At 40.7% G+C, this 19757-nt stretch overlaps 1 protein-coding gene and 1 long non-coding RNA gene across 13 annotated transcripts in view; one reads left to right on the top strand and one right to left on the bottom strand.

Annotated features, from left to right (window-relative positions):
- MFN1 (mitofusin 1) overlaps positions 1–4429 on the bottom strand; it is a 45875-nt gene extending 41446 nt beyond the window's left edge. For 4 of the 12 annotated variants that reach the window (XM_071214635.1, XM_004478970.5, XM_023584787.3 and 1 more), the window contains exons 1-2: positions 4234–4374; positions 2749–2867 (exon numbers count right to left, since the gene is read on the bottom strand). Coding sequence is in view for 8 of the 12 variants with exons in the window: in XM_004478970.5 (XP_004479027.1) it covers positions 2749–2860 (112 nt within the window). In the remaining 4 variants the exon portion in view is untranslated. Of the gene's footprint in view, positions 1–2748; positions 2868–4233 lie in introns of all 12 variants that reach the window. The other 8 variants (XM_004478971.5, XM_058295372.2, XM_058295371.2 and 5 more) reach the window with 4 other exon arrangements.
- LOC139438873 (uncharacterized) lies at positions 4350–10095 on the top strand. The gene is made up of 2 exons (XR_011648614.1): positions 4350–4434; positions 5180–10095. It is a non-coding gene; the product is annotated as an uncharacterized lncRNA (long non-coding RNA).
- Positions 10096–19757: the final 9662 nt, after the last annotated feature.

Below are 19757 nucleotides of genomic sequence, written 5' to 3'. Positions count from 1 at the left end.
CCCCAAGAAGAGAGGAACCCTAAGCCTGGAAAGAAGCCCTGGGAAGAGAGGAATTCAGGAAGCCTAAACCCTCACAGCCGTCGGCAGCCATCTTGTTCCAACACGTGAATATAGACTTTGATAAGGGAAGTGACTTATGCTTTATGGCCTGGTATCTGTAAGCTCTTACCCCAAATAAATAGAAACCAACCAATTTCTGGTATTTTGCATCTGCACACCTTTGGCTTATTAATACATAGTGTATATATTACAATAAAATTTTTAAAATTCTTAAAATTATGTAACACAAAAAGTAAACCCTAATGCAGACTGCAGACTTCGGTTAATAATGTAATTAAAATAACAGTGTGTGGGGAGCCACCCGCTGTGAGGTCTGATTACAGCCTCCAACAACATGGCGGATCTCATAACTACTACAGCCCTGCCCCGCCATTTCCTTCTTCTTCTTCCTCCTTGTTTCTTTGTTCTCCCCTTCCCGCCACAACTCTGGTGACCACAGCGATAAGCATGCGCAAGACGCAAAACTCTGCAGACCTGACACGAACTTTCAGCCAATCCCCTCCTTGGACGTCTGCCACCCACAAAACCAGCCTATCACCTATGGACACACTCCCTTCCCTCAGTATAAATTCCCATTTTGTACCCCCAATAAACGAGGATTGATCAGAATCCTGTCTTGCCTCCATTCTTTCTTGTCCCCTGCCTTCACTTCTTTCCACAGGCCCCTGGAATCCGCCCCCGCCGGTTCGGACAATAGTGATTCATCAATTATGATAAATGTACCACACTAATGAAAACTGTTAACAGGAAAAACTGTTGGGAGGTTATATGGAAATCATAAGCTTTCTGCGTGATTTTTCTGTAAACATAAAACTGTTCTAAAAATTAGTTAAAAAAAGGGAAGCAGATTTGGCTCAACTGATAGTCTGCCTACAACACAAGCAGTCCAGGGTTCAAACCCAGGGCCTCCTGGCCTGTGTGGTGAGCTGGCCTATGCACAGTGCTGATGTGTGCAAGGAGTGCTGTGCCATGCAGGGGTGTCCCCCGTGTAAGGGAGCCCCATGCGCAAGGAGTGCACTCCTCAAGTAGAGCACTCCTTAAGTAGAGCTGCCCCGCACAAAAAAAGCACAGCCTGTCCATGAGTGGAGCCACACACACGGAGAGCTGACGCAGCAAGATGATGCAACAAAAGGAGACATAGATTCCTGGTGCCACTGACAAGAATGCAAGCCGACACAGAAGAACACAAAGCAAATGGACACAGAGAGCAGACAACGGGAGAGGGGAGAGAAATAAATAAAAAAATAAATCTTAAAAAAAAAAACCACAAGTAACAAATTTTTAAAAACAAAAACAAAACCTACCCAGTGGGAGCAGATGTAGCTCAAGTGGCTGACCACCTGCTTCCCACGTAACGAGGTCCTGGACTCAATCCCTGGTACCTCCTAAAAACAAATGATAAACTAAACTCTCACTGGGGAGTGGATGTAGCTAAGTGGTTGAGCACCTGCTTCCCATGTATGAGGTCCAGGGTTCAATCCCCAGTACCTCCTAAAACAAAAAACCCTACCCAGTGCTCACCTACCATATTGGTCTTATATTTGCATCTTATATTTTCTAGAGCATTAATATATGCAGTTTGGAGAATAACAAAAAAATTGGCCAAATATCATTACCTTCATTTTTACCATTTTTTTCTTGCTCTTCTAAGTTATTTCTGATTTACTTTCTTCCTCTTTCTGCTACATTTTTTTTAGCTTCTAAAACTTGTAGAAGCAAATTCAGACTCTAAATAGCTATTTTCCATCTCCTAGCATGGAGCTCAATCCATAATAGGGTCAATAAAAGAAGGTATTGATTATGTTTTCATTTTCTCTTCCTAACAATTTTTTAGAAAAAATTATTCGAAAGTCACTGCCAGCTCAAATTCTTTCCAAATAGGAAACTTCAAGATTCTTTACCACTACATTTTTTTCTTTCACCAGCAAAATTTGAATTGCGTCAGGTTTGGTGTTTTAAGGCATGACCCTTGCCTTCAGGAAGCTCAAAATCCAATAAGGGAGAGGCAAAAGGGAAAAAGAAAGGTTTGATTCTACCAAACTACTGAATGTTTGCCTATCATCACTGAAGAAGTTTGTGAAATCATTCCTTTTTTCACTGTACATACTTAATCTTAAGAACCAGAAAGGATTTCAAGTTATCTCCAAAGCATTCCCTAAGATATTCCACACTTTTGTCTGAACCATTCAAGAAAAGTCCATCTCCCTCTCTTCCTACTGCATTCTAGCCTCATTTGGGAAGATAAGACAGGTCTAAGGCCTTGGCTTACTTAGCTCCTGTGTTGGACAGGAGATAAGTATAATGACTACCTGACTACCAAATATAAAGACTGCCTGACTTTCTGGTCTGGGCATTTACAAGTTATGTGATCTTAAGCAAGTTGCTTAACTTCTACGTCTTGGTTTCTTTTTCTTTTAAATGAGTATAATAGAAACTGGCTCAGTGTTAAGGAGGATTAAAGGAGTCATTAATAAAGTGCTTACTGCAGTACCTTGCATGGAAGCACTCATTTCTTGTTATTAATATACCCATTTAATATTCTCTTTTGGAGTATATGGATGGGTTTTATTTATTATGATATCTCTCATGGTATATAATACAACGTCCTACACATGTATTCAATAACTAAGGTTGAAGAATAAAGCACCTTTTCATTAGTAATCTCTTTAAGAACTTAGAGGAACTAACCTTCAACAAAATGTGATCCTTCAGTAACAAACTCCAGTAACTGATCAAAGATTGCAGTAATTGCCTTCTTAGCCAACACAAAGTGCTTCAGTGGAGATGCAGTTTCTGCCATTATGCTACTGAGGGAAAAAAGAAAAGATTAGAAAAACACAAATTAAAATAAACAATAAAGACATGAAAATTAACTGATAAATTCTAGTGTCATCCATTAACTCTCCAGTGGGATAAATTAAACTACCAAAATATTTTTGGATAATTGTTTTTTTGGGGGGAGAAATGTTTGAGTCAGACAACTAGAGACTACTTTTAAATGATTACTTCACTAAAACAAGTGAAATTTATTGGCTAAATAAAGTCTTGGTTGCAATTTCTATTTCCCTTTGGTGAAAATGAAACTAATTACAGCTAAGATATGACTGCATGTGACTCCTAAGTACATCTTGGAAATGGTTTAATGACAGGAGGCCAAGTTCACAAACAATAAGTTGTTAAGTTTCTCAACCTGAAGCTCTAGGTGGGTGAAGGTGGAAATGGAACTGGTGATGCAGAAGAAATAAAATCCCAAGATTACAAAAATACTGATTTTAAAAAGAAGTATCTCTATTTATCTTGTCATAACTTACAAAATTGTACAGAAGAGAGTTTAAACTATAATGTAAACTGTACATTATAATGTACATGTAAATGTAAAATGTAATCCACACTTAGAGGCAATGCTCCAATACGTGTTCATCAATTGTAACAAATGTACCACACTAAGGAAGGCTGTTGTTGATGTGGGAAAGTGTGAGGGTAGGGGGTGGGGCATATGGGAATCCCCTACACTTATATAACATTTATGTGATCTATGTAGCTTTTATAAAATAATTAATAAAATTTTTTAAAGCATCTCATTACAAAAGAAATGAGGCGACCCATAAAGTGGGAATTAAGCTTAACGTCAAAAATCTTCAAGACATGTAGGTTAAAATAAAATTTATTTTCTGGTGGCTTCTTACGAAAGAGACCTTAGACGAGTAATCACACTCCAGTCTAATCCTAGTATATATGTATTTGTGCGCGCGTGGAATGGGGCACAGTAGCCAAAATTAAGGCTGATCCCTCCATAAAGGGTCAAGAAATGATTGCGCAGGAGTTGTGTGGGAAAAGCAGGATGAGGACAACGACCCAGTTCAGCCAAAGATGAACGTCTACCTCGGGGAAAGGCCTTACAAGCCTTACACACCCCGCGAGGGAGCCCCGTCCGCAGGGCTCGAAGCCAGACCCTGCCGCCAGCCCGACCGGGTCCGTCACCCGCCCGAGCGCCGCTCTCGTGGGCCTAACCGGGCGGTCGGCCCGGCTCGCACGCTCATTCCCCGCCAGACCGTGGCGGCGGCGCCTCGTCACAGAGCGCCCCACGCACAACTTCCCACCCCTGTCCCCGGCCGCACGAAGGTCACCCCGAGTCTCCCGAACCGGCCAAAGACCAGGGAAGCTCGCACTCACGCGATCCCGGCTCCAACTCGTCACCCAGCAACAGCAGCTCGACCACTGCTCCAAGGCCAGCTCATCCTCTCCAGAATCCTGGGACGAGTTGAAGAGTGGAAAAGGGGCGTCTACTTCCGGTCTCTTTCCCATACCTCTTCTGTTTGGCTCCGTACCCGGAAGTGCATTTACGCCCGGCGCCATTTTTCTTAAGGGCAGAAGGTAAGGTCGCTGCGTGCAATGGTGTTGTGTCAGAAGTGTGGTGTTGCGTTTGAGCGGACAAAAGCTCCTCCCTTTTCCTTCTCTGACAGTTTGCAAATCTCTACTCAGCCTAGGTTTAGTCAGTGACTGGCTTAGTGAAGGAAAACCTGAAGGGAATGGGGTGGGGCAGGGTCGGGGAGGGATTCTTGCTCTTGTGTGTGACTGTCTTCCTGGGCTTGGAGTACAGCTGTAGGTCGTGTGCATGTGTGTGTTGAATTACTTTAGAGGTGAGATTTACAAAATGGATGAGTTTTTAACTTGTGCTTCTCAGATTCTGAACTTAGGACTCCCTTGGGGATCTTGTTAAAACTATGTATTATGATTCAGTGGGTCGGGTTGTGAGGCCTGAGAATATGCATTCCTAACACCATCCCTGGAGAGCTGCTACTGTTTGGTCTGTGCATGACTCAAGAGGACGTCCTGGGATTTCTAGCAAGAGAGATGCAGTTTTGCCGTTTTAAAGCCTCTTCTTTATTTGCCTCCTCCTCCATCTATAAAATGGGAATATTAATAGTATTCCCATTTTATTCCCATATTAATAGTGCCTACTTTATTGCTTGTGAAAAATTAAATGGGTTGATAATATGTAAAGTGCTTAGAACAGTGTATGGCATATAGTAAGGACTGAATAAATCTTAGTTATTGTTCTGTTGGAACAGATGAATATCAAATAAGCAAATGCAATATATTTGATGCTTTCAAACAGCACTTACTACGCTGAAGGGGAAAAAAACAACATGGTAATGGGGTAGATTACCTGAAGGAAAATGAAAAAGAATGAGCCGCTGAGAGTGGTCCTTTCCAAAGAGGTAAGATTTCATAACTTCTTCCCAGAAAGGAGCCAATCCTGGGAAAATCTGGAGTAAGAATGTCCAAGATTGTGGGAACAGTAAATCCAAAAGCCCCTAGGAAGGAGAGCTGGATAGTTAATGGGGGGAAAAAAAAAAAAAAAGAAGGCAATATGTCTGGGATGTAAGGAGGGAAATGGAGAAGGGGAATACATTTAGAAGGATAGGTCAAGATCAGAAATTTGGATTTTATTCTAAATGCAATGGCAAGTTGTTAGAAGATTTTAAGTGAGGAGAATGATATAATCCAATTTACACTTTAAAAGGTCACCTTGGTTGCTCTGTGGTTACTGGACTCTACAGAGATTCCACATACTGTTTGTTCAAGGTTCCAGTCCATTAGCTGGAATTAAAGGAACTCAATAAAAGATGGCTTTTATTATTAGTGCTGTATTAATATATACTGTATATATTATAGCCCTAGGCATAATCATGAAATAAGCTTGATTCAGTTAATTTCATAAAGTTTTAAGCTTGTAATCCATTTTTTCCTCTCTCCACTCTCCCCATACCATTAAAAAAATACACAGAAATAAACAGTGTGCTAGGCATTCTGCTAAGAATACTCACAATTGTACTTCTATCAAAATTCACTTTCAATAAAAATGTATTACTATTCACAGTACAATGCAAATGACTCAGGGCAGCTTGCCAGAGTGTTACTGTGTCTATCAGTCAGGGTTCCACTAAAGAAAAAAAGCCTGTAGGTCATATATCTATTTATAAATGTATAGATTTAGATTTATTACCAAAAATGGGTTTATGCAATTGAGGGGAGGGAGGACTGGTTAAGCAAGTCCAAAATCTGTAAGGCAGGACATCAGGAAGGGCAGACTGGAAACACTTGGAAAGTTTGCTCAGGAAACCTCAATTGCCGTTTTTTGGGTTTTTTTTTTTAAGATTTGTTTTATTTATTTCTCCCCACCCCCTTGTTTGCTCTTGCTGTGTCTGTTCATCATCCTTGTTTCTTGAGAAGTCACCGGCAACAGAACCCGGGACCTCTGATGTGGAAGGGAGGCACGTAATTGCTTGAGCCACCTCCATCCATTCCCTTCTTTGTGTCTCTCATTGTGTTTTTCTTCTTCTATCTCTTGTGTCAGCTTGCTGTCTTGCTCGTCCTCTTTAGGATGCAATGGGAACCTCTGCTCCCTGCTTTGTTGTGTCTTTTATGTCAGCTTGCCACACCTACCCGTTGTGCCAGCTCACTGTCTTCTTTAGGAGGCAGCAGGAACCAAACCAGGGACCTCCTGTGTGGTAGGCAGAAGCTCAGTCACTTGAGACACATCCACTTCCCTCAAATCTGATGTTAAAACTTTTCAGTTGACTGGATTAGGACCACCCAGATTATTCAGTATAATCTCCTTTAATCACATCTAGAAAACATTTTATTAGCAATAGCTAGATTAATATTTGATTGGACATCTGGGGACTATAGCCTAGCCAAGTTGACTCATAAAACTGACCCTCATTACTGTGCAACTTCTGTTGAGGGAAATTTGGCAAAGTGTTTCAAAATGCATAATGCAACGACCTTTTAACCCAGTGCAATGAAGTTCTGACTCTTACCTACCCACAGTTAGGTCAGACTTCATAGGTGAAGGGCACATTGTACCATAGAACTGCCCTCACCTCAGTCACAAGTACAGGGTTTCCCAGGACCACCCATACTTCTGACCAACTGACTACATATTCAGGGGTTCCCTTGACTATTGAACCCTCTCAGGTTCAATAACTCACTAGAATGACTGAACTTAGGAAAGCACTATGCATAATGATTACAGTTTTACTATAGCAAAAAGAATTCAAATAAGGAGGCAAAAGAAGAGATGCTTAGGGCGAAGTCTGAGAATGTTTCAAATGGAAAGGTTCTGATGCCCTCTCTTCATGGAGTTAGGACACATCACCCTCCTGGCACACTGATGTGTATTACGAACCAGGGAAGTTCACCCAAGCTTCAGAGTACAGAGTTTTTATTGGACTTCATTTACATAGTCATGATTGAATGAGTCAATGGTCACCTGGTGGAACTCAATCTCTAGCCCCCTTTCCTTTCCTAGAGGTCAAGATCATCAAAACTCCCACCCTCTAATCACATGGTCTTTCTGGTACGCCAGCCCCCACTCTTAGACTTCTGTGGTGGCTGGTCCCACCCTGAGTCATCTTGTTAGCATATAATGTAGAATGTTTGTGGGCGGGGGAGGGGGGAAATACACCCAATAACAAAGACACTCCTATCGCTTCGGAAATTCCAGAAGCTACACCACAGGGACTCCTTCTTTCTTGCTCCTCTTCTTTAGGACATAACAGGAACTAAACCCCTGGGACCTCCCAAGTGGTAGGCAGGCACCCAACTGCTTAAGCCACATCTGCTTCCCAACAAAGTCTTTTGAAGAACAAAGTATTTAATTTTGAGGAGATCCCATTTATCTATTTTTTTCTTTTGTTGCTTATCTTTGGGTGTAAGGTTTAAGAAACTACCACCTATGACAAGATCTTGAAGATGTTTTCCTACATTTTCTTCTAGGAGTTTTATGATTGTAGCTTTTATATTTATGTCCTTGATCCATTTTAGTTAATTTTTGTATAAGATATGAGATAGGAGTCCTTTTCTTTCTTTTGGATATGGGTATCGAGTTCTCCCCACACCATTTGTTTAATAGACTGTTCTGGCCCAGGTAGGTGGGCTTGACAGTTGACAAAAATAACCTGACCATAGTTATGAGGGACTATTTCTAAGTTCTTGATTTGGTTCCACTGTCAATCTGTCCTTATGCCAGTACCATACTGTTTTTACCACTGTAGCTTCATACTACACTTAAAGGTCAGGAAGCATGAATCCTCCAACTTCACTCTTCTTTTCTAGGATATTTTTGGCTATTCAGGGAAAATTTACCTTCCAGATAAATTTGATAATTGGCTTTTCCATTTATGCAAAAAAGGGCAAAAAAAGGATTGCATTGAATCTGTAAATCAGTTTGGGTAGAACTCATATCTTAACAATATTTAGTACATCAGTGCATGAACACGAAATGCCCTTCCATTAATTTAGGTCTTCTTTGGTTTCTTTTAACACATATTGCAAAGCCTTCAGAGTTAATGCATAGTAATACTGTTAAAGCATATGATACTGTTACCAGATTTTATCTAGGTTCTTGACTATGCTGCAGAAATGAATTTCAAGAGCACGTCAGGTGAGTTAGGTCAGTAATTTATTCAGGCAGGGAGGAATGAGAAATGGAAGAAAATAAGAGATCAGGGGTCCTAGGTAGAGAGAAAGGGGTTGAAAAGTGATAAAGCAGGCTGATTAACAGACTACAATTTCCCATTAGAGATTACAAATCCCTAGGTTTACTTGCGTGGCCACATGGTAGAGGAAAAATGGTGAGAGTGGTGCACAGAGGGCAGGACAGGTCCATAGGCAAGAGAGCAAGAGCGCTTCTTCATGCCTTGTGCCTGGCTTTTTCAACTGTTAATTATTCCACTCCTTTGCTGATGGCAGAGGAGTAGTTCTGGCTGTTTGCTGTTTTGATTGATTACCCCACCTATCAATCCCCCAGTGAGGACCCAATGATAAAGTCCTTGGGGAATACCTGGGGCTTCTCCTGGCTTCCAAAAGAAGTCTTTGTTCTGGATGGCAGAATATTGGGGGTGGGGGTCTTCCAGCAGCTATCTTGGAGGTTATTGATGTCCACATAGACTCTCTGCCAGGTTCCAGATCCATCTATTGTTTCCCTATATTACTAGCCAGCTTCAGTACTGTTGCGGGAACCAATAGGGAACAGGGTGAAGAGTACAGAAACAGACCCATATGCCAATTTTGTCCATGAGGAATTGATACATGACAAAAATTAGTATCATGAATCACCAAGGAAAATACATTATTTAATAAATATTAAGAAAATTGGTTTAATTTGGAATCATACCTACACACAAATTCAGATGAAAATAAACATGGAAGGTAAAACTGAAAAATTCTTAGGAGAAAATGTAGGAAAATAATTTTGTGATTTGGTTTGGAGAGAATTTTGTAACTAAGATGGAGAAAGCACAATCCATAAAGGAAAAAGGATGTGGAATTGGCTGATTTCCACGCAGATGGAGGATTAGAGAGGCAGAGGGATCATTTCTCTACCAGAAAAAAAATAGCTAGAGGACTGTCAGAAATGGTCTGGAGGCCTGCTCTGTGGCTCAGGACATAAGAGGAAGATGAGACACCACCCAGAGGAGAGACGGGTGAAGGAAAGGAGTCTCAACTGGCTGTGGGTGCTCATTCCCCAACCCTTGGAGCAAACAGGAGTCTCCAGAGTAAAGCAGCTGTGGACCACAGTGACTACAGATTGAGGGGCTTGCAGGGGGTCCTCTTCCCCCCAAAATGGGGAGAGGTAGGGACACAGACTACAGCAAATGTAGTCTACAGCAAATGTAGATCCTGGTCAGCTCCATTGGAGGAATCTCCCAATTCCAGGTCCTGTAGGACCCCTACATTCTTTGCACTGAGAGCAAGCAAGGGGCTAAAGATAATTTGCTGTATCAAAACCATCCTCCCTACTGCCCCAGGCTGGTTGCTGAGGAGGCAGAGGAAAGGAGGGTGTAGCTGGCCAAGGGAGGAGAACAGCTTCTGAGAAAGTTTGTTTGTGAGGCCTGGCCAGCGCTGAGGACTCTGCTTTGGCACCATCTGCGGGTGGAGTTACACTGAAAGCATGACACCTGGGGTTGAGCTGAGGGGGTCTGTCAAAATGCCACCTGCTGGCCATACAAGGGAAGTACACAAAAAGGGAAAAATAATAATGAACAAAAGAGGTAAACAGTTGCCTTTGTTTTTGTTTGTTTTTCTAAGATTTATTTTTTCTTTATTTCTCTCCCCTCCCCACCCCCAGTTGTCTGCTCTCTGTGTCCATTCGCTGTGTGTTCTTCTGTGACCGCTTCTGTCCTTATCAGTGGCACCTGGAATCTGTGTTTCTTTTTGTTGCATCATCTTGTTGTGTCAGCTCTCCGTGTGTGCAGCACAATTCTTGGGCACAACTTTTGCGCTGGGCGGCTCTCCTTAAGGGTGCACTCCTTGCCCATGGGGCTCCCCTATGCAGGGGACACCCCTGTGTGGCAGGGCACTCCTTGCGCACATCAGCACTGTGCATGGACCAGCTCCACACAGGTCAAGGAGGCCCAGGGTTTGAACCACAGATCTCCCATGTGGTAGGCAGATGCCCTAACCATTGGGCCAAGTCCGCTTCCCAACAGTTGCCTTTACGGCTCCCCCAAGGCCCTTGGATACTGGCCAACACTCCATTACAGGATCCTTAGCCCTGGTTTGAGCACTTAAAGAGAAGCAATCCTAAATATCAAAAACAAGTTGAACTAAGAGTCAAAGAACAGTGGTAGCACACAGCTAATGAATGGTAAATCGCTAGGATAGAGAAAGAAAGTGAACATAAGATTAAACTCAGTATCAGAATCAGATGCCTACTTCCAGGAAGATGGTGGACTAGAAAGACATGGGACTCTCTTTTCCCCCAGAAAAATAGCTAGAGGATAGGCAGAAATGGACTGGGGGGAAAAATCTAGGATTTAGGACACCAGGATAAGGCTGACCACCATCCAAAAGGGGTAAGGACAAAGGAAACCAATTGTGATGACAAAACTGTGAGTTAAAATCTGTGGCTGCTACTGCTGGCATCCTCCTCCACACTAAAGACACTTTTGAATACTCAGGCCTCTGGACAAGAGGATACAGACAAAGGGGGCCTATGGATCCACCTCCCCAGAAAGAGGAAGGAGAGAGACATAACCCAAGGCTGGCTCAACTTTTGACCCACAGATTTGGTCTGCTGGGTCCCAGGAGCCCTTCCAGGCTGGATGCAGCCACTCCCTTGTTTCTCTTGGGAGCCAGCAAGGGACTGAAGAGATCCAAGACCAAAGAGCTCCCCACCCTTAGTCTCCCTCTACTAACTGGACGGATTGTTAAGGACACTCCTCTCCAGGAAAGGGGAGAGAGAGGAACACAGCCTCAGGCTGACTCAGCTTTTGACACACACTTTTGGCCTGCTGTGTCCCAAGAGCCCTTCCAGGCCTGGTGAGGTCATGCCATTGTTTGCCTTGCAAGCCAGCTCCAAACTAAAGAGATCTGAGGCTAAAGAGATCCAGCCCTCTCAATCTCCTTCTCTACTAACTGGGACTGATTGTTGAAGACACAGAGGGGGGTGGAATTATTTCCTACCCAGGAAAAGGGAGGAGGTGGCTAGCAAAGTTTGGAGAACTATCTCTGAGAAAGTTTGAATTGCAAGGCTTTTAGCTTCCAAGCAGGATCCACTATCACATTGATCCACTCCTTGTTGCAGTGAACACATTCCCCCAGGCTTGGAACTGAGAAGGCTGGTGAGGAGTGTCATCTGCTGGCAGAACAAGGGAGTGCATGTGAGGAGTTTAAAAGTAAATAAGAAGGAGGCTTCTTCTGGGTTTTACAACCTCCCTCCCCAAGGCCCTAGAAAGTGGGTCTGAAAACCATTACTTGGTCCAGACCCCAGTTTTGAGTAACTAACAGGAACAACCCTAAAGACCTAGGTTGAACCAAGAATCAAAGAACAGCAGTAACAAACAGCATCCTACCACTAAATCCCTATTAAAGAGAGAAAATGAACTTCTGAATAAACTCACCATCCTCATCAGATGCCTAGAAAGTAGGAAAAAATTATGAGCCATAACAAGAAAATGGAAGATATGAGCCAAGATAATGAATATATCAAAGTCCCAAAAGAGACACAGAATTTGAGGCAACTAATTAATGAAATGCACACAAAATTCAAACATCAAATTAATGAGTTGAAAGACAATAGGCTAAAGAGATACGACATCAAGAAGATATTGAGCAAGCACAAAGAAGAATTTGAGATGATAACGACAAAAAAGAAAAAAAAAATTGAAAACCTAAAAAGAAAAGTAACAGAGCTTATGGGAATGAAAGACAAGATAGGTGAGATTAAGAACACATTAGAGGTATACAACAGTAGACTAAAACATGATAGAAGAAAGAATAAGTGATACTGAAGACAGAGCACCTGAAATTGAAGAGAGTAAACAATAGAGAGAGAAAAGAATGGAAAAAATTGACTAGGGGCTCAGGGAGTTGAATGACAACATGAAATGCAACAACTTATGTGTCATGAGAGTTCCAGAAGAAGAAGAGAAGGGAAAGGGGACAGAAAGAGTATTTCAAGGAATAACAGCTGAAAATTCCCCAACTCTCATGAAAGAAATGAATTTACATATCCAAGAAGTGCAGTGTGCCCCAATCAGAATAAATCCAAATAGGCCTACCCCAAGACAGATACAATCAGAATTTCAAATGTTAAGGTAAGGAGAGAATTCTGAGAGCAGCAAGGAAGAAGCAAGCATCAAATACAACGGATGCCCAGTAAGACTTAGTGCAGATTTCTCATCAAAAACCATGGAGGCAAGAAGACAGTAGTATGACACAAAGAGGATACTGAAAGAGAAAAACTACCAGCCGAGAATTCTTTATCCGGAAAAATTGTCCTTCAAATATAAAGTCAAGTGTAAAATATTCAAACAAACAGAAACTAAGAAATTTCATAAAAAAGAATCCACCTCTGCAGGAAAATATTTAAGCCTTATGTCTGAAAGAAAAAGATAGGAGAGAGAGGCTTGGAGGAGTATAGAAGAAAGAATAGCAAAAAGGATATCCAAAAGACTAAAAAGATGGATGAAAATAGGATATGACTAATGAAAAAGAAAGAATAAAATGGTGGAAGTAAATAATGCATTTACAGTAATACCATTGAATGGGAATGGAGTACACTCACTAATCAAAAGATATAAGCTGGGGAAGCAGATTTGGCCCAGTGGTTAGGGCGTCTGCCTACCACATGGGAGGTCTGTGGTTCAAACCCCAGGTCTCCTTGACCTGTGTGGAGCTGGCCCATGTGCAGTGCTGATGTGCGCAAGGAGTGCCCTGCCACGCAGGGGTGTCCCCCACGTAAGGGAACCTCACGGGCAAGAAGTGCACCCTATAAAGAGAGCCGCCTAGCACGAAAGAAAGTGCAGCCTGCCCAAGAATGGTGCCACACACAGGGAGAGCTGACACAGCAAGATGATGCAACAAAAAGGAAACACAGATTCCCAGTGCTGCTGATAAGGATAGAAGTGGTCACAGAAGAACACACAGTGAATGGACACAGAGAGCAGACAACAGTGGAGGAGGAGGGTAAAGGGAGAGAAATTTAAATATATATATATATAGGCTGGACATCTGACATAGGACTTGGCATAAAACAGGAGCTGTGTATCTGCTTGCTGAATGAGTGAACAATGCAGCCAGTGTGCCAGGTTGGTGCCATGTTCTGGGCATTTTGGAGCCAGCCTCACTTCAACACCTGTCCTTTAGTTCCCTCTCTCTCCCATTCGCTGAAACACCACTGGAAGGAGAATATCAGACATTCTATATAAAGACCAGGGTTTTATGCACAATTTCAACAGGTAAGCAAAAAATACACAAGAACATTAAAAAAAGAAAAAAGATATAGGCCAGGAGACAGTATGGCTCAGGGATTAAGCACCAGCTTCCCACATATGAGGTCCTGGGTTAAAACCCTGGCCCTGGTACCTCAAAAAAAAAAAAAAGATATAGGGTGATATGATGGATAAAAACATAAGCCATCCATATGCTGTTACAAAAGACTCAACTTAGATCCAGGGATGTAAACCAGCTGAAAGTGAAAGGTTGGAAAAAGATACTCCATGAAATAGTAACCAAAAAAGAACATGGGTAGCTATACTAATATCAAGCAAAACTGACTTTAAATGCAAATATATATATATAAAAGATACAGAAGGCCATTATATATTAATAAAAGGGACAACCCGCTAGGGAGATATAACAGTCATAAATACTTATGCAACTAACCAGGTGCCCCAAAATACACAAGGCAAACTCTGGGAAAACTCAAGGGAGAAATAGACATCTCTAAAATAATAGTTGGAGACTTCAACACACCACTCACATTATTTGATAGAACAATTAAATAGAATATCAACAAGGAAACTGAGAACTTGAACAATATGATAAATGATTTAGATCTAACAGACATATATGAAACATTGCACTCAAACTCAGCAGGCTCTACAATCTTCTCAAGTGGATCTTTCTCCAGGATAGACCACAAGTTAGGGTGCAATGCAGCTCTCAATAATTATAAAAAGATTGAAATTATACAAAGCAACTTCTTAGATCATAATGCAGTGAAACTGGAAATCAATAATAAACAGGAAAAAGGGAAATTTGCAAATGTGTAGAGGTTAAACAACACACTCCTAAATAATCAGTGGGTTAAAGAAGAAATTGTAAGTGAAATCAGTAAATATGTTGAGACAAATGAAAATGAGAACAGGTCTTCTCAAAATTTATGGGATACAGCAAAAGCAATCTGTGAATGAAAATTATAGCCCTAAACACCTATGTTTAAAAAGAAGAAAGATCGCAGATAAACAGAAACTGAAAGAGTATACCAACAAGAAACCTCCCCTTCAAGAAATTCTAAAGGGAGTTCTGCAGGAAGAAAGGAAAAAACAGGACAGGCAGAGTTGGAGGAGAGTATAAGAGCAACAAAAAAAGACAAAAAATAGAAGGGAAAAAAAAATACAAACAAAATATGACAAACACAAATCCAATCAAAATATGGCTAACACAAATAATTCCTTGAAAGTAATAACACTGAATGTCAATGGATTAAACTCACCTATCAAAAGATTCAGACTGGGACATTGGATAAGGAAATATGACCCATCCATATGTTGTCTACAAGAGATACATCTTAGACCCAGAGACGCATGGAGATTGAAAGTGAATGGCTGGAAAACAATCATACAAGCAAACAATAACCAAAAAAAGGCAGGAGTAGCTATATTAATATCAGACAAAATAGACTTTAAAGGTGAAACAATTGTGAGAGACAAAGAAGGATACTACATTTTAGTGAAAGGGAAAATCTGTCAAGAAGATCGAACAATCATAAATATTTATGCTCCTAACAAGGGTGCCTCTAAATATGTGAGGCAAACGCTGGAAAAACTAAGTGAAACAGTAGATGCATCTACAATTATAGTGGGGGATTTTAATACACTACTATCTACCTTGGACAGAACATCTCAAAAGAGAATCACTAAAGAAACAAAACACTTGAACAGTATATTAGAGGAGCTGGATCTAATAGACATATATAGATCATTACACCCAAACACAGCAGGATATACATTTTTCTCAAGCGCACATGGGTCATTCTCCAAGATAGACCATATGCTAGGCCACAAAGAAAAGCTTAATGAATTCAGAAAGATTGAAATCATACAAAACAATATCTCTGACCACAGTGGAGTCAAGCTGGAAATTTGCAAGGGACAGAGGCCCAGGTTTCACACCACGATTTGGAAATTAAACAGCAAAATCTTAGAAAAACAGTGGGTCAAAGAGGAAATATCAAAAGAAATCAATGACTACCTTGAAACAAATGATAATGATAACACAACATACCAAAATTTATGGGATGCAGCAAAAGCAGTACTGAGAGGGAAATTTATAGCCATAAATTCATATATCAAAAAAGAAGAAAGCAAAAATTGAAGAACTAACTGCACATTTGAAGGAATTAGAAAAACAACAACAAAGTAACCCAACAGGAAGAAGAAGGAAGGAAATAACAAAGATCAGAGCAGAACTAAATGAAATAGAAAATAAGAAAGCACTTGAAAAGATAAACAAGACCAAGAGCTGGTTTTTTGAGAAGATCAACAAAATTGACAAACCTTTAGTGAGACTAACAAAGAAAAAAAGAGAGAAGATGCAAATACACAAAATAAGAAATGAGGAAGGCGATATCACCACTGACCCCACAGAAATAAAGAGTATCATAAGAGGATACTTTGAAAAACTATATTCCAACAAAAATGACAATTTAAAGGAAATGGACAAATTCCTAGAAACAAGCAACCCATATTGACGAAAGAAGAAATTGATGATCTTAACAAACCAATCACAAGCAGAGAGATAGAATCAGTCATTAAAAATCTCCCAACTAAGAAGAGCCCAGGGCCAGATGGCTTCACAGGTGAATTCTGCAAAACATTCTGGAAAGAACTAACACCAATCCTGCTGAAACTATTCCAAAAAATCGAAACAGAAGGAACATTGCCGTACTCCTTCTATGATGCCAACATTACCCTAGTTCCAAAGCCAAACAAAGATACCACAAAAAAGGAAAATTACAGACCAATTTCTGTAATGAACCTAGACGCAAAAATACTTAACAAAATACTTGCTAATCGTATTCAACAACACATTAAACGTATTATACACCACGACCAAGTGGGATTTATTCCAGGTATGCAAGGATGGTTCAACATAAGAAAATCAATCAACGTAATACACCATATAAACAGATTGAAGAAAAAAAATCACATGATTAGATCTATAGATGCAGAAAAAGCATTTGACAAAATACAGCACCCTTTCTTGATAAAAACACTCCAAAAGATTGGAATACAAGGAAATTTTTTGAACATGATAAAGAATATATATGAAAAACCTAAAGCCAACATTGTTTACAATGGAGAAATCCTAAAATCCTTCCCTCTAAACTCAGGAACAAGACAAGGATTCCCATTGTCTCCGCTCCTATTTAACATTGTCTTAGAAGTACTTGCTCGAGCACTGAGGCAAAACCAGATATAAAAGGCATTCAAATCAGAAAGGAAGAAGTCAAAATTTCACTATTTGCAGATGACATGATCCTATACATAGAAAACCCTGAGAGACCTATAACAAAGCTTCTAGAACTCATAAATGAGTTTAGTAAAGTCACAGGTTATAAGATCAATGCGCAAAAATTGGTAGCATTTCTGTACACCAATAATGAGCAAGATCAGGAGGAAATCAAGAAACAAATACCATTCACAATAGTAAATAAAAAAATCAAATACTTAGGAATAAATTTAACTAAAGAGGTAAAAAACTTATACACCGAGAACTATACAAGACTGTTCAAGGAAATCAAAGAAGACCTAAATAATGGAAGAATATTCCTTGTACATGGATAGGAAGACTGAATATTATTAAGATGTCTATCCTACCAAAACTGATCTACACATTCAAAGCAATCCCAATAAAAATCAACACAGCCTTCTTTAAGGAACTAGAAAAACTAACTATGAAATTTATTTGGAAAGGAAAGAGACCCCGAATAGCCAAAGACATACTGAAAAAGAAAAATGAAATTGGAGGAATCACACTACCTGACTTCAAAACATACTACAAAGCTAAAGTAGTGAAAACAGCATGGTATTGGCATAAGGAGAGACACACAGACCAATGGAATCGAATTGAAAGCTCAGATATAGAACCTCACATATATGGCCATATAGTATTCGATAAAGCCATCAAACCCTCTCAACTGGGAGAGAGTGGCCTATTCAACAAATGGTGCCTGGAGAACTGGATAGCCATATGTAGAAGAATGAAAGAGGATTACCATCTCACACCTTATACAAAGATCAACTCAAGATGGAGCAAAGACCTAAATATAAGAGCCAAGACCATAAAAACCTTGGAAAACAGTGTAGGGAAACATCTACAGGACCTTGTAATAGGAAATGGATTCATGAATATACACCAAAAACACGAGCAGCAAAAGAACTAATAGATAAATGGGACTTCCTCAAAATTAAATCCTTCTGCACCACAAAGGAGTTTGTCAAGAAAGTAAAAAGGGAGCCAACACAATGGAAGAAAATATTTGGCAACCATATATCTGATAAGAAACTTATAACTTGCATATATAAAGAACTCCTATATCTTGAAAATAAAAAGATAAACAACCCATTTAAAAAATGGGAAAAAGATTTAAACAGACACTTCTCCAAAGAAGAAATACAAGTGGCTAAAAAGCACATGAAAAAATGCTCCAAATCTCTAGCTATCAGGGAAATGCAAATCAAAACTACAATGAGATACCATCTTACTCCCATAAGATTGGCAGCTATGAAAAAAACAGAAGAATACAAATGCTGGAGAGGATGTGAAGAAAGGGGAACACTCATCCACTGCTGGTGGGAATGCAGAAGGATCCAACCATTCTGGAGGACAGTTTGGCGGTTTCTCAAAAAACTAACCATAGATTTGCCATATGACCCAGCAATACCACTGCTGGGTATATACCCAGCAGAACTGAAAACAAGGACACAAACCAATATATGCACACCAATGTTCATAGCAGCATTGTTCACGATCACCAAAAGTTGGAATCAACCCAAATGCCCATCAACAGATGAGTGGATCAATAAAATGTGGTATATACACACAATGGAATACTACTCGGCAGTAAGAACAAATACACTACAAACACACGTGATAACATGGATGAATCTTGAGAACCTTATGTTGAGTGAAGCAACCCAGGCATTGAAGGACAAATACTACATGAACTCAATGATATGAAATAAGAAAACTGCCTCAGAGAGCTAGAGACTAAACGATAGGCTTACAGGAAATCGGGGGGTGGAGGAAGGATGTGAGCCGACGTCTGCAGGGGTAGAATTTATGATGAGCTGGCGGAAGTTTTGGATCACAGAATGGTTCAACAATGACAGTGGAGGAATATTGGTATAGGATACTATCGACAGGTGATATATGGCTGACAGGGAGCTGTACAGGGCATATGTCCAGGGTGCATGGTAATGTTTGGATATACTCATAATGGCAACAATTAAAAACTACAGCTGGGGGGTACTGAGTTCCTGGCCGGAGGTGCTCTGTCGTGGTCCCTAGGGGAACAGCGGCAATCCCCCAGGAAGGAATGAGGGTCCAACAGTGAGAGCATGATACTAATGACTATGCTTGTGAGCCTATATGCCTGAAATAAGAACAAGGCCTAGAGCAGCACTGTGCCTGGGAATTTCCTCCTGACAGCCTTCATGTTACTCAAATGTGGCCAGTCTCGAAGCCAAACTCAACATGTAGATGCAGTGCATTCCCCCCAGCATTAGAAAATGACCTTGAATTAAAGATTCAATGTGGATCAGCAGAATATCCCTGTCTACATATAATAACATGACCTTAAAATGCTGTTTGACCTAATGTAAGGGGGAAATGGAAAGCAGAAATGAGTTTATATGGCTACGAGTCTCTAAAAAAGAGTGTGGAGGCTGTCAGAAGGATTGCCCCTGTGCACAGCTGAGCAGAGTCTGGGAGACAGATGGAGTGGATGCAATCCCCAGGTGTTGGTTCCTTTGAGGGCTAAAGAGACACACGGGTTCTATGGTCATGGCAGACGGGGTTCACTGCCATGTCAGATGGCCCTTCTTTGGAGCTGGTGTTTCTGCGTAATGGAACTGGACTCAGATGGGATCTCTTTTCATAAGACTTTCATCCTACTT

This window comes from Dasypus novemcinctus, chromosome 4, assembly GCF_030445035.2.
Source record: "Dasypus novemcinctus isolate mDasNov1 chromosome 4, mDasNov1.1.hap2, whole genome shotgun sequence".
Lineage (NCBI taxonomy): Eukaryota > Metazoa > Chordata > Mammalia > Cingulata > Dasypodidae > Dasypus > Dasypus novemcinctus.
The sequence above is the reverse complement of the archived record's forward strand: the minus strand, read 5'-3'. Positions and strand labels throughout refer to the sequence as shown.